Source organism: Neoarius graeffei, chromosome 8, assembly GCF_027579695.1.
Source record: "Neoarius graeffei isolate fNeoGra1 chromosome 8, fNeoGra1.pri, whole genome shotgun sequence".
Lineage (NCBI taxonomy): Eukaryota > Metazoa > Chordata > Actinopteri > Siluriformes > Ariidae > Neoarius > Neoarius graeffei.
Window position 1 is genome coordinate 69,843,900 of NC_083576.1, and position 16,353 is coordinate 69,860,252.

General features: G+C 38.1%; 1 protein-coding gene across 1 annotated transcript; it reads right to left on the reverse strand.

Annotated features, from left to right (window-relative positions):
* Window positions 1–5,394: 5,394 nt before the first annotated feature.
* On the reverse strand, window positions 5,395–16,035 carry actr6 (actin related protein 6). The gene is made up of 11 exons (XM_060928126.1): window positions 15,858–16,035; window positions 15,307–15,424; window positions 15,124–15,192; window positions 14,072–14,195; window positions 9,091–9,226; window positions 8,946–9,002; window positions 7,804–7,902; window positions 7,618–7,696; window positions 7,255–7,426; window positions 6,230–6,368; window positions 5,395–5,655 (listed from the first exon to the last, which is right to left on the reverse strand). The coding sequence occupies exons 1-11, from the start codon at window positions 15,923–15,925 to the stop codon at window positions 5,526–5,528; spliced, it is 1,191 nt and encodes a 396-aa protein (XP_060784109.1). The 5' UTR covers window positions 15,926–16,035; the 3' UTR covers window positions 5,395–5,525.
* Window positions 16,036–16,353: the final 318 nt, after the last annotated feature.

Here is a 16,353-nt window from a genome sequence, read left to right on the forward strand (position 1 = left end):
TTGTTTATGAGAAAACGACCTGGTGGTTTTCTGCAAATTTCTTCAACGTTATCGCGTAATTATTAAAATGGTTAACAGATGTATCGTAGGAGGGTGCAACACCAATCTTGATGGGATTAGTACTCATCGTTTCCTAAAAGACCGGACAATGAGAGGGAAATGGGAGCACTTGGTCTACACAGGCTGTGCACTTAAACCGTGCAAAGCTCGCACAGCCTGCTGGCGCTTCCGCAGATAACGTCACGATTCTGGCTCCAGACTCCCTTGGGATTTTTCCAGACGCGTTTTGTTATTTTATTTTTTTCTGCTGTAGACAGATGGCCTTGTGCAAAATTACCCTTCTGGATGAGTGTGTAAAGGGACACACTTTCATATAAAAAAAACACGAAATTGGTCCAGAATATGCACTTTAAGTCTGGATTTAGCATTTGCTTCATCCGTGCCTTGAGAGATGCAGATCCCTCTTAACTCTTCATTTGTACACTGCTCAAACAGATCAACTTCCAAAGTTTAAACCATTATGGTAATACCACTGTCTGTACTATTCTGGACGTCTGAGCCCAGTGTTTGCTGTCTGCACTACTTCTACAGTGGATTTCTCACCAAAATGATATTGAACTTTGCTGGAAACATCTTGCTCTTTGTGTGTGTGTATGTGTGTGGTTTTTTTAGGAGCTAGCAACGAAACCTGACCTTTATCCCTTATGTTTGAGATTGGTGAGATTTTCCCCTCCTTTTAAACGCTACTATAACTGTCTTCCCAATGTGCCCCTGTGACAGCAGTGTGGTAGACAAGCACTAACTTTTCATGAGAATAACAAAAATACAGCACCAACCAACAACATAACACCAGTATCACTCAACACACCATAAATATTTCAATATAAAAACATACAGTGCCTTTCAAAAGTATTCACCCCCCTTGGTGTTTGTCCTGTTTTGTTGCATTACAAGATGGAATTAAAATGGATTTTTGGGGGGTTAGCACCATTTGATTTACACAAAATGTCTACCACTTTGAAGGTGCACATAGTTTGTTTTTTTTTTTATTGTGACACAAATGATAATTAAGATGAAAAAAAAAACAGAAATCTGGAGTGTGCATAAGTATCCCCCCCCAAAGTCAACACTTTATAGAGCCACCTTTTGCTACAATTACAGCTGCAAGTCTCTTGGGGTGTGTCTCTATTTGCTTAGCACATCTAGCCACTGGGATTTTTGCCCATTCCTCATGGCAAAACTGCTTCAACTCCTTCAAGTTGAAGGTAAAACATTCAACATTGAAAGGTAAAATAATTAAGGATTACAATGTAAAATGATTGACGTGAAATGATTAAGAAGAATAATTTAGAGTAATTTTTGTTATGTTTTTTTCCCTTGTATTACTGATATTCTGGGTTATTTTATGGATTGTACAGGATAGGCAAAAATAAGCCTTGGCTTCAGCCTATTCCTTTTTCGGTTACAGAGTTTGTTAAATTTTTCTGTGAGAAAATGTTTAGTGCAAGCATGTATAATAATTCTTTGTCAGCTGGGTGCACAAAATTTAAGTTTTGTACTGTAGATTGTAACCGAAATAAACCATTCATTCATTCAATCATTCATTCATTCAAGTTAGATGGGTTGCATTGGTGTACAGCAATCTTCAAGTTATGCCACAGATTCTCAATTGGATTAAGGTCTGGGCTTTGACTCGGCCACTCCAAGACATTTAAATGTTTCCCTTTAAACCACTCCAGTGTAGCTTTAGCAGTATGTTTAGGGTCATTGTCCTGCTAGACCATGAACCTTCATCCCAGTCTCAAACCTCTGACTGACTCAAACAGGTTTTCCTCCAGAATTGCCCTGTATTTAGTGCCATCCATCTTTCCTTCAGTCCCGACCAGCTTTCCTGTCCCTGCAGATGAAAAACATCCCCACAGAATGATGCTGCCACCACCATGTTTCATTGTAGGAATGGTGTTCTCAGGGTGTTGGGTTTGCGTCACACATGGCATTTCCCATGATGGGCAAAAAGTTACATTTTTGTCTCATTTGACCAGAGAATCTTCTTCCATGTGTCTAGGGAGTCTGCCACATGCTGTTGGGCAAACTCCAAACATGATTTTTTTTAAGCAATGACTTTTTTCTGGCCACTCTTCCATAAAGCCCCACTCTGTGGAGTGTATGGCTTAAAGTGGTCCTATGGACAGATACTCCCATCTCCACTGTGGATCTTTGCAGCTCCCTCAGCATTATCGTTGGTTGTCTTTGTTGCATCTCTGATTAATGTCCTCCTTGCCCGGTCTGAGAGTTTTGTTGGGTGGCCTTCTCTTGTCAGGTTTGTAGTGGTGCCATATTCTTTCCATTTTGCTATAATGGATTTAATGGTGCTCCCTGGGATATTCAAAGTTTGGGATATTTTTTATGACCCAACTCTGATCTATACTTCTCCACAACTTTGTCTCTGACCTGTTTGGAGTGCTGCTTGGTTTTCATGCTGCTAAATTAGTAGTGTTGCAGAGTCAGGGTCCTTCCAGAACAGGTTGATTTATACAGACATCAAGTGACACTTTGACTGCATACAGGTGGATCTACAAGTTGTAGGCATGTTGTGTAAATCAAATGGTGCTAACCCCCCCCCAAAATCCACTTTAATTCCAGCTTGTAATGCAACAAAACAGGACAAACACCAAAGGGGATGAATACTTTTGCAAGGCACTGTATTACTGTTTCAGGGTGGAGGTTTCCCTGAATATATTTCAGTTAGCAGACATGCTTGAATACATTTTATTTTAACTACCGTACCTAGAAACTATTTTAAACTTTTACTAATACTTAGCTATTAGTTCAGAGACGTCTGCTCCAGCACTTAGAGTACTGTGCAAAAGTCTTAGGCACCTTATTGTTTTTAGTACAAACTTTGTTATAGACTTATACATTATGGAACCAGTACAAAAACACTTTAGATTCCCAAACATTAGTTTTTCAGGACAAAATTAAACGTTACAGAAAAGTGTTTGTATGTCAGTAAAGAAAGCAGATGAAGACAAAAGCATAATGAAAGCTACTGGGTTTTTTTTTGCAAAATTAAGAAGCAAGTGTGACAGTCAAAGTGTCCAGAAGAACTGAGGCTGGTTCTGTAAGATGCTCAGGAAAACCTACAGATCATTTCCTTATAAAACTGCACTTGAGACTCCTATTTTTTTTTTCAGCAAAGGGTCATCATACCAAATATTAACTCTTTTTATGCATTACATTAATGGCATTTAGCAGACACTCTTATCCAGAGCAGCCTGGGGAGCAGTTAGGGGTTAGGTGCCTTGCTCAGCCATTCCTGCTGGTCCAGGGGCTCAAACCAGCAACCTTTTGGTCCCAAAGCTGTTTCTCTAACCATTGCATTACTGCTGACTGATCTTTATGGTATTTTTTTTAATGTAGAAACATTTAATTTTATTATATTTGAAGGTATCTTTGCTCGACAGCATTTCTGCACAGGACTGTATATAGGAGAGTAGATCACCATTTCTGTGGACATTATGGAAAGACTGCGTTTCAGACAGGGTGTGATGATTGATTGGTTGTATGCAAAATCTACCTAGATACTAAAATGTATTTTTATAAAATTAATAGCTTTAAGGGAAAGTGGAAGAAAAAAAACCCTTTGTGTCTGATCTCTATGTGTGGCTTCAGTATTCAATAGGCTACCGTATACATCTCTGTGGAGCTTGTATTGTATTAATTTTTATATATTTTTTTGCTGTCAAATAAATAGGCCACCACACTCCAGTGTATATATTTAACACAAAACAGGCAAATGTTATTTTTCTGGATTTATGAGTGTGAAGTATTTGAAACACTGCTCCCTCACGTTAGCTTAGAAGCTAAACGCCAGCCAAATGACGGGTTTGTTAGAATGATATTTTGCGCATTACAATTAAGCTACTGAGCTGACAGTTGGTTACATACAATTTTTTTTAATAAAAAAAATGAAATAAAACTAATAATCACGAATTTCCAGCTGACTAATTTACACAATTATGGTAGATTTTTTTTTTTTACCTCAGCCTGGTCTGTGGAGAAAGTGAGAGCGTACGCTAATATCAGTTGCCAGGTCCTCTGTTATTATGCATTACTCAGGAAATCACATCCCCAACATGAGCTTGTGTTATGTTATTGTATAAATATGCGTATGTACCTATTTGCTTACCTATTCACCAAACTAATATTTTTTTCTTTTAACTAGTGTTGCGTTTTAGTTTAAAGCGAGGGGGATTTTATAACATACATGGCAACCCAAATTTAACGCTAGTTAAATAAATAAATGAATGGATGCTTAACCGGTGATGCGTTTTAGTTTTAGCAAGAAGGCTTTTTGTAACATACCTGGCAACCCACATTCAACACTCGCAATTTTTCTTAACAGGTGATGCGTTTTAGTTTCGCAAGGGGTATTTTAAGACATATCTGGCAACCCTAGAAAAAATTCACCACCGGTGATGCGTTTTCGTAAGGGGAATTTTATGACATATCTGGCAACCCAGGTTTAACCCTAGTTTTAAAAAAAATTCTTCACCGGTGATGCGTTTTAGTAAGAGGGTTTTTATAACATACCTGGCAACCCAAGCTTAACTTTAGTTTAAAAATAAATGAATCTTAACCAGTGATGCATTTTAGTAAGAAGGCCTTTTGTAGCATACCTGGCAACCCACATTTAATACTAGCCATTTTTTCTTAACCGGTAATGCCTTTTAGTAAGGGAAAATTGTATGACATATCTGGCAACCCAAGTTTAACCCTAGTTAAAATAAAAATTCTTCACCGGTGATGCGTTTTAGTTTTACCAAGAGGGGTTTTATAACATACCTGGCAACACAATTTTAACAGGAGTCCTTTATTTTTCTTTTAACCAGTGATGCGTTTTAGTTTTAGAAAGATGGCTTTTGATAACATACCTGGCAGCCCAGTTTCCTTGCTGCACGTTCGGACTGGACCGGACCGGACCACCACAGCCAGGGGTTAATATAGGATTTGGGTTTGGGAGCTCAACGTCTTTCAAACAGTATGCAAACAATGTGAAAACCTAAATGCAACCTTTAGAGCGTTACAGGAACGTTCCTGAACGTTGTTACAAAAATACCCATTTGGCGAACTTACTGTGAGAATTTGCCTTCTGAAATTGAGGTGTTTTTCTCAAAAGCAGTGTGAAACCCTAGTCATGTCACTATCATCCCCATCTCCACATCCACCACCATTAGCTCTTCCTATTATTCACATATCCATTAGATTATAGTGGGGTGCTCAGCAGTTTGTTCTACACAGAACCCAAAGTTTCCAGAGTTCCCCTTAATACTGGCTAAAACCAATAAGTCCACTTAAGACATGAGAGGTTACACAAACCTGGAAAAAAAACCCTTCCAATTACAAAGTCAAGTTTATTTTCAACACAGTATAAAAATAATTACAACATTCAGATTCAGAAAACATGAGAGATAACATGGTATATGACACAAAAACATGGTGGATAAATAATAGTTTCTCTCAGATTAAATGTCAAACTTCTCCTCACATACATAATGTCCATTTTCTTCATAATCCTCTCGTGTTACTACCATCTCCTCAAAGTCTGGGTTTTCTGCTAGGAGCTTTCCTCCTTCCCAGGGATAGCAGATTGGACTGGAAAGAGAAGAACATTTTCAAGCCAAAGACCATGCAAATTTCAACACTGATCACAGTACACTTTAATAGGAACTTGTTCTTGATTCTAAGATTCCTGTTCTTGGCTGGCAGGAGTGGGACCCAATGTGGTCTTCTGCTGTTGCATGCTGAGATGCTTTTCTGCTCACCACGGTTGTAAAGAGTGATTGTGTGTTACTATGTCCTTCCTGGCAGCTTGAACCAATCTGGCTATTTTCCTCTGACCTCTCTGATCAAGACTTCATTTCCACCCACAGAGCTGTCACTCACTCAATGTTTTTTGCATCATTCTGTGTAAACTCTAGAGGGCGTTGTGTGTGTGTGTGAAAACCCCAGGAGATCAGCAGTTTGTGAAACACTCAAACCAGTCCGTCTGGCACCAACACCCATGCCACAGTGAAAGTCACAGATCGTAATTTTTCCCATTCTGATGTTTGAAGTGAAAATGAACTGAAGCTCTTGATTTGTATCAGATTAGATAACTGCATAAAACAGCCGGGCATTCCTAATAAAGTGGCTAGTGAGTGTATATTCCTCAGTAACGTACACTTACTTTTGTGGCTGTATTACAGAAACATCAAATTCACTCGGAGTGAGTGCACGGACATCTTTATACACACGTTCCCTGAAACCAGGAAACAAGGTGTTGCCACCTGTCAGGACGATGTTCTTGAAGAAGTGAGGTTGCATTTCTGAAAAAGAAAAATAAATATTATGGGGTCTGTAGCATGTGCAGATAATTTTTTATCCTGTATCTCATAATATTCTCCAAATCATGTTGTTCTTGTGACAGGAGTGAATTGGGCCTTTATGTTTACAGTGGTTTTCCTACCTCAACCTAAAGGACTTTACACTGAACATGATTCCCCCCCCCCACACACACACACACACTACAAAATGCATGAGTAAATTTTAAAATGAACTTTGAGGAATCTGCATTTTTCAAATATCGTGAAAATAAAATGGATGCTTAAACAATCAAATGCTGATCAACGATTATCAGCTCTTGCTAAATTTATTTTTTTGTCTAGAGACGGCACAGCACTTGCCCACAGTCACTAAGAAGTAAAGGTGAAACAGGCCAATTTATTTTTCATTTGTTTACTTCGTCAGTCATTGTCACTGCTGCACTTTGTATTTCCATTTGTGTTAGGTTTTGACAAGGATTGTAATGTAGGAAAAAAAAAATTTGCATGTTTAGACACATTATACTTCAGGCTCCCTTTCTGACTCTGGGCCATGTGAATAATCCAGGGCTCCTTTCTATTCATGATACCCAAAGATTAAGCAGACTACCCAAGTAGACTTTTATCTGAGATGTTACCAGACGATTACAATTAGACAAATGTTATGTGTTTGAATGGGATAATGCATGATCCCTCAGTAACTCCTGAAAATAATATCCAGTTCCTTTTTACAAAATAATACATCAGTCACAGGAAAACATACTGTTCTTATTGGTACATCATGATACTATCACCACTAATATTGAAACATGACTAGCATGCGCTGAATTGTTAGTAATTTTATAACCCAATATCACATAGTGGTGGGTGTTGAAAGCCTAGCTTACTCTACCTTCTGGCATTTTGTTGATGGAATTGACTATGGCTTCTGGAATGCCCATTTCTTGGATACCGATATCTGCTGGGTGGAAAAGTATCTCAGGAACAGCAAATCTCTCATTTGTGAGCCGGAGTATCTGCTCTCCAGTTTTATACTTCCCTGTGAAATTCATCTCCTCTCGAGGCTGTAACACAGAAGAGCAAGAGCAGGTAATTATTTTGCTTTCCAAGATTAAAAAGAGCATAAAGAAAAAAGTGAAATGTATTACAGGACAAGTGAAGTTAAATATCTCTTCTGATTAACATACAATACAAAAACATATAGTAACCAGCAGTCTAGAAAGGAAAAGCACGCATATTGGATGGAATTTCACACCTTACAGAAGCCCTTTTTGATGGCACTAAAGTCAGGTAGTACATAGTCTCTCATTACCAGATTTTCCTCTCCTTTCAACCTACAGAAAATAAAAGGCAATGATGCTTCAAGGATCCAGAATGTATGAGAACAGATCTGTAGTCTCACATATTTGACAACACATACATACACACAAAAACAGCTTACTGAGCAATCTGCATGTCTTTATAAAACTCCTGTGAAACATAGCACATGTCCTCCTTTACTTGATTGATCACATAAGTCTCATCCATCACATGTAGCTGCCTTTAAAAGAAATGCAACAAGTCAGACCAAGGTCACATGTTGAGTCACCAGGAATATTTAACAATTAGTCCACGAAATCGAGTCGTACATGAGCTGATAGCTGACAAGGCGCATAGTACCGATCTAGGTATAAGCCATGTACAATGAGATTGAGTGGAATGATTGTTTTATTCTATCCACATTTCACTGGATTTTGAGAAACAGAACATTTTTATTTTTTGCAAATTTAATAAATAAAAAACTTTATACAAAACGTCTGACAAAATCATTTCCACTTAGGCGGACTTCTTAAAAACCTATCAATGGCTGCACGAATTGACTTTCGTGTTTTTTTTTTTTAAGAACGTGCCGTCTTGCTGTTGTGCCGAGGTATAGAATAGCTTTAGACAGTTATTTAATTCTTCCTTGGACATTTCAATTGTGTAATTTTCAAACTTCTTTGAGCAAGTCTAAATAAATAAATAAAAAGTCAACAAATTTTAACACTTCAAGATGAAGAATGCAAACAAACCAGTGAAATCACAGTAGCAATTTGTGAAAAATGCTATAATAATTCTTGGGGGGGAAAAATACGTTCTTAACATCAAATACTTTCATTTCATATTTTGTTGTGCTTTTTTGGGGGGGGGTTTGTTTTCGAGTAGAGTTTTTATTTTGTCCTCGGTTGGTTCAGCAAAATGCTCCACCATTTTGTTTTTCTCCACTCACGGTATATGAGCTGATAGCCTAGAGTAGCCAATTAGAGTGCGCAATTGCTCATATCCAGTGAATGTGGATAGAATAAACTAATGATATTTATCACCTGTAACTGCAGACTACCTGCAACCATGTTTATGGCTAAACAGTTATAAATGGTTCTGTTTATGTTTACATTTATATCGCAGTTATTTTATATGTGGAGTTACTGCTCAATTTAAACCCACCTTGGTCCTGTGTAAATTAAAAAATATATATATTAAATCAGTCATCAACACAATGCTTATTCATTCTGGTTGGGCACACGCTACTTTACTTATAATATCACACCATCATGACAGCCTCACCTGTATGAAATGATCTCTTTTAAGTGGTTGGTGAGAAGTTTTCCACCTACATTTATCCTGTGGAGCCAAAAACAAAGTGTGAACAACATAGCCAAAACAGACTGCCTTAAAAATTCTCACTCTGAATTAAGTACAATCATCTGACCTGCAAATGCCGTCCTTCATCTTCCTTCCTCTACAGTAAGGGATGATGTGTGTGAAGGAGAAGCCACTATCCACCACGATGCAACACAACTCTGAGCTGTAGTCATAGAAGTGTCTGTGCGCACTCAGAGATCCAGCTGAAACATGGCACATTTTTGGGAAGGTTATCAGATTGCTGGTTGTAGCACCAGTGTTGGTTATTAATCTCTGAAATAACCTGAGACTGAGATGACCAATCTGAAAATAAATTATGCACACCTGAGGGCTTCTTTCAATTACTTTCACTGGCAAAAAAATGTGGACAGATACATTTAAGCCAGGGGTTCTCAACCGTTTCTGCTTCGAGGCCCACCTATTCATACTTGTAACAAGCCGGGGCCCATTAAAAAAAAGATCCCCAATTATTTTGGCTCATCTACTCTATTAGAATCTAATAATCTATTGTAAAGTGTATTAATGGGATGCCCTGGTACAGATGGGAGCCCAGGAATTAAATAAATGCAGTAAAAAAACCAAGCTGTTTTTAATTGTAGGTATGGTATTTAAAACTGTATGGATGTGCCAGAAGCCAACATAAAACCATGCATGCAGGCCATTCTCACTCAAAAGGGATTAATGATCCAAAAGTGGAATCTGGTCAATTAACACAAGAACTTATTGCCATGTTTGTGTACAGCACACAAGCAAGTTATTAAAACCAAGAAGTACACTCAAAAGAAGTGGATATAGGAACCACTCAATGGGATTAGATCCTTACACGTTAACAAAGAAGGATTTTTCCTATGAAAGAAAAATTTATGAGCTAAATTTGACATTAGTAGAATAAATTTTGATCCTACTGTAGCTGTAACTAAATACAAAGAATAGTTATGCATACTATTAATTAACTTAATGTGAAGATAATTGACAGATAATCAACAGATTTTAAGTTTTTTTTAAGATTGTGTTTATTTTTAGTCTTTTGTATTCGTAATTATTTGTATCTGTACCTGCACGACTCCACCAGCTCTGCTGATCAACTTATCGCATTTAAATAAAGTTATTCATATATTCATTCAGAGCTGGAAAATGATCCATCCATTGAGTTCCCTGACATTTCAAATTACCTGGTGCTGCAGGTAATCGTTCTACATGGACACACATGAAAACCTGGAAGAGCATGGAGGCTTTTTATATGTGGCTAGTTTAAAGATCTGGGGATCAAATCCTGTATTATTTTTGCTTGGGTAAGGAGGAATTTCTGGGCTTTGTACACATTTGTGATGGTTGCTAGGACGCTACAAGTTTTAGTATCAGGTGTAAACAAACCACAGCTGTTTGATTCTCAATCCTCCTTGCTTTTCTCTTCCAGCAGGCATCACAGATCCATAGAATTTACCCACAAATATTTATTTATTCTGCCCACTGCATGTGCGCGCTCTGTGTGTGTTAAAAACGCACAGGGGGTTAAATGCAAAGGAGGAACGTGACAATAATAAAAAGACTTGTCCTTCTTAATTTACTCACAAATGTATTTATTCCACCTGAAGGGTGTACGGCAAACCAGTTAGTGGATTTGGGACACTACGACATCCTGAACTATTTAGCATTTGGCTTCAAACTTGAAAAAAATTTGCGGCCCACTAGATGAGAAACACTGATTTAAGCAGTTTACTGAGCTAGTCACAGTTGGTCCATCAGTAAGAATACAGTCAACCGCTGAAAAAAATAAAATAAAAAATTACAGATGTAAATATTCAAGCATGTTATTATACATTATCATAGCTTAAACTAGGCAGGAGTGCATTAGATCACCATGAGTTAATATCACAAATTGTTTTTTGCAGGCAAGTACCCTTTAACTGTAAAATAATCTTCATTAAACTCCATCTAATACAATGCTTATAAAGTCCATTTAACTATTAGATTGAATAAACCATGCTAACGAGGCACTGAGGATGCAAGCCTCATGCTTCTCGACACAGTCACCAAACAACTGGACTCTACACACCCATACACACGGATTTTATTTATGGACTTCTCATCTGCTTTTAACACTGTTAACACCAACACTCTGCTGCACCGCCTCTCTGATCTCCTGGTCGACCCTGCACTTATTTTATGGATAAAGGACTTTTTAAAAGACAGACCACAGCATGCGTTTTTAAATGGTTTTAAATCCAGCACAATGGTTTTAAAGACAGGGCTGCCCCAGGGCTGTGTTCTGTCTCCCATTCTCTTCTCTGTTTATACCAACAGCATCTCCTGTAGCAGAGAAGGAATGACTCTCTTAAATTACGGGGATGACATGGCCTTGGTAGCCCATCTGACTGACTCCCAGGCAATGCAACATTATCAGCAGGAAGTTCACGCCCTGGTCCAAACCTTTGCTGAAAGCTCATTAGAGCTGAATATCTCAAAGACAAAGGAACTGTGCTGTGGGTCCAGGGGGAAAAACCCAGAGCACTTGTTCCAACCGCTCAGCATCCACGGTCAGCTGGTGGAGCAGATACAGACTTTTAAGTATCTTGGGCCAGAGATCAACACCTGCCTGTCCTTTTCACAACATGCTGACGCTGTCTACAAAAAGGCACAACGGTGTCTCTACCTGCTCAGGAAATTGAGGACTTTTAATGTCAGCAAAGACATTTTAACACTTGTTTATAGATCACTCATTGAATCCACTCTCATCTACAATATTTCAACCTGGTTCAATTTCCTCACTACTACCACCAAAACAAAACTCTCCCGCATAATAAATCAGGCCAGTAAAATAACCAGAACAGCCCAACTACCTCTGACTGAACTGTATAGGCGCTCAATGATGAGGAAAGCCACGCTCATCACTGAAGACCCCTCCCACCCCCTGCACCACTCCTTCATGTTGCTGCTATCTGGCAGATGATACAGAACCCCACTGGCCCGGAAAAACATCTATAGAGAGCATGCACGTGACGTCACGAGGTCACGTGATATTTGTTTATCTGCCATCTTGGACGGCATGGCCGCGCATAGAACTTAGACGAACCCGTTCTAATTATCAAGTGTGTGGGAGTAGATCTTTCGAGAATGGTTATATCTTGTTCAGCATTTGGTTGTACCAATAGACAGGGCCAAAAGGAGGGCCTGTCATTTTATAGCTTCCCCGCAGACGAGGAGAGACGCGCAAAATGGGTGTCCGCTGTGCGAAGAGAAAACTGGTACCCCAGTTCTACCAGCCGAATCTGTAGTGAACACTTCACATCAGGTAGGTGTAATCTTCTAATTCAATACTCCTAATACATCTGTTAAGTTAATTTTCGGATTGAATGATAACTGCATAGTCGGTGATTTGTGATTTTTTTTTCAGACAAAAACATACATATTTACAACCCTGTCATTATCTGGAACTGAGTTTAGATTTCGAACATTCTTACGATAAAACGTCCTGCATAGTCTCTTTATGATAAACGTCTTAATGCCACTTACCCGTGAGGTTATCAAGTAGACATTCTTCTTCGGAACCTTCCAGAGGTATAGTTGGGATACCCATCCCGCAACAAAATATTTATAAGCTTCCAGGCTCTTGTAAGCTTTGAGGGCTTTGCCAGTGTAACACGATTCACGATTAACAAGAAAATTGTAAATGTCGTAGTAGGCCAGATCGGGCAAATCGCCGGCACCGCAGCTCCAAATTTCCCTGAACAAGGATTGCGGCAAGTTGTATGGATCTGCAATCCCCAACCTGGAACACTTTTCCACGTAACGCTGCCTCACGTCACCTTCAAGATGCTGAACAAGTTTAGACAAGTTATCGCGCGATGTAGATGGGGTATTTTCCGAATTTTCTTGGGGATTGCTCCCTGGATCTATTACGCTCGCGCAAGGTAAACAATCCTGAAGCCATCCAATATGGCGGAGTAAACACGGACGGGTCACGTGACTGCACATCCTCTATAAGAAATCATTCATCCCCTTTGCAATAACTGTTCTAAACAGCACAAAATAGGTTGCACTATTTGTTGTTGTGTGTGAATATGTTTGTGTGTTTTTAATTTCTGTTGAAGCCGTGTCTAAGACAAATCTGTTTTTTACTGAAGAACAGACAATAAAGTTTCTAATAAATAACCGAAGACAGCAAGAAGCTACACTAACACTATCCTTATGCTGTATCCATAAGTCAGTTGAGTCTCTGACCCCAACTTTAGAGCTATGAGTCTGATCATCTTGTTGATATTCTATATCTAAATTACAACCTTGATTCCAAAAAAATATTGGGACGCTGTGTAAAACAAATATAAATAGAATGCAATGATTTGCAAATCTTTTTCAACATACATTTAATAGAATACAGAGACAAGATATTTATTATTCAAACTGATAAATTTTATTGTGTTTTTTTCGTAAACATATATTCTGAATTTGATGCCTGCAATAGGTTCCAAAAACAGTTGGGACAGGGGCATGTGTAACATCACCTTTTCGTTTAACACTCAGTAATTGTTCAGGAACTGAGGACACGAATTGCTGAAGTTTGGAAAGGGAATTTCCCCCCCCCCATTCTTGCTTGACTTCAACGACTTCAATTGCTCAAAAGTATGTTGTGTTTTACACTTCATAAAGCACTACACATTTTCAATGGGTGGCAAGCAGGCCAGTTTAGCACCTGCACTTTTTTTTAACTTTCCCAGTCTGTTGCTGCCCCTGTCCCAACTTTTTTGGAATGTGTTGCAGGTATCAAATTGGGCATGAGTGTATTTACAAAAGACCAATACAGTTTATCAATTTGAACATTAAATATCTTGTCTTTATATAGTATTTAATTGAATAGAGGTCGAAAATGATTTGCTAATCATTGTATTCTGTTTTTATTTACATTTTACACAGAGTCCCAACTTTTTTGGAATCAGGGTTGTGTATCTTTTTTTTTTTTAAACTGATGATGCAGATGATGTTCCTAAATTGAATCCCTGAGTATCAGTGCAGTGTTCAAATTATTTACTTATTTCACACTTTGATCTCACCATTGATTCGGAGAGCTGCTTGAAACTGGTACTCCTCAAACAAAATTTCATTCATGGATTCCTGAATTGAGCTGAAGTTGAAGTAAGGCTCAGTTATAACTATATTGGTATCAGCAAAGTCCACCTGCAAAAAGTCACAGTCAAATCAGTGCATAAAATTGATATGTACGGAATAATTTGTGATGACTGAATACATTTCTGAGCCGAGTCACACGTTTAAGTATTTTATTTGAGATACAGCACCGATTTAGAGAGAGTAGTTTCCTTACTTATGGAAGACATGGCAGTCAAAAACATGAAAGGATGGGACAAAGAAAGACATTTCCTAAGACACTAAAGAACTAAGACCAACAGATCAGGTCATCATGAAACCGCATGAAGTAGGGATGGAGACTAGCATGGCACAAAGAAGAGGCTGTTCAAAGCCCAATAATGTAATCATTAATAGCAGTACGATTATCAAATCAGTGATGGCATGTTATTAAAATGTACAGTTTACTTAACATTTAAATTTACACCATGCACCCCTTGAGGATCTGAACGTGTCAGAGTAAGAGAGGCAGCTTTGGAACCAGAAGGTTACCGGTTCAATTCCCTGGACCAGCAGGAATGGTTGAAGTGCCCTTAAGTAAGGCACCTAACCCCTAACTGCTTCCCAGGCTGTTCTGGGTACACTGTAGGTCACGCTGGATAAAAGCACCTGCTAAATGCCATTAATTAATATTTATTTGTCTAAGCGAGGAACTTACAGTCCTCCAGGTTAGATATTAATTTAGCTAGATATACATTTTACTCTATTGCCATATTCTTATTTACTTGTATGTACTTTGAGTATATTCTTAATGTATGTAGTATTGTAGGGGGTTAGATTGCAATTAAGACACAAGTTCTGTTTCTTTTCCCCATCACCCGCTGTTTAGTTTGAATTATCTGTTTGAGTCAATAATTGTTTTGTTTTTTTTTAATACTGTAATGTATTTTTGTTGACTGAATAAATAAATACATGAAATGTAATGGTTCAGTGAGTAGACCTATAAGTGTAGACTAAGTACCTTGAACATTTCTTTTCCAAGTAGTTGATCCCACACTTTCCGCTGCACATCCCAGTTCACAAGATAACCCTGAAATAAAAAAAATATCAACAAAACCTTTTTTTCTTTTTTTTTTCCTTTTTGGAAAAGTCCACCGGTTTCACGGCTGATGCTGTACTTATTATTTTAATCATTAAACAGTACCTTTTGAAATGGAAGAATATAAAAGAGTCCAGATGGGTCTTTGATTTCATCCAGTTGATTTGCAGTGAAGGTTTTTAGCCTCAGAGACTTGGAGCGGAACTGGCAGTTAGGAATAACACTGAGGGGGAAAAAATTCTTTATTATCCAGGAGAAACACTGTATACTTGATGTCATTAATATGGAAGAAAATTTAGTCATATTATTGCACTTATTGTGTAGGAGTACACAAGTATTGCACTTATTGCAATACTTGTGTACTCCTACACAATAATACTTACACAAGTATTGCACTTGTTTGTAAATAATACTGCATTTTGCACTTCTGGTTAAATGCTAACTGCATTTCATTGGCTTTGTACCTGGACTCTGCACAATGACAAAGTTGAATCTAATCTAATGTCAATTATGAGATACCATGTTATAATGGCTTACTTCGTGGCAATGAGAACATTTTCTAAAAATTGTGAATCTCTCATTGAGACAGCAAGCCATTATGATATACCATCATTATTATGAGAACTTAATTCATAATTTAATTAAAAGTAACACACCTGACTTTCTCATGGCTGTATCCAATCTTAGCCGTGTAAGCGCCATTGTCTAACACGAGGGTTCTCATCGTTAACAAGTCAGACGTTAAAACGCATTAAATCTTTCAGAAAGAATAGAATACACAGCATTACTATTAACTCCTACACAATAATCACACACTTGCATCTTGCGCTTCCGTTTCAGCTCTTCTTCTCCTTATACACGCTTGTCTGTTAAACATTACACGCCCCCTGCAGGACTGGAGCGGAACTGCAGCTATTGTCCTACAGTCCACAGAGGGGCTCTCTAAATTTTTGCAGCCAGAATCTCAACTGTAAAATAAATTGCACAAACCCCATAGCAGATTTATTTTATGAACATAATCCAACTATTCTAAATATCATTACGTATCCCATCGAGCTTTTTTTTTTATTAGAACCAATAGCTTTTCCTTCCTTAACTTTACACTGACAAAATACATTAGGTTCAAGTGTTTATACATTATTTATAAGCCTA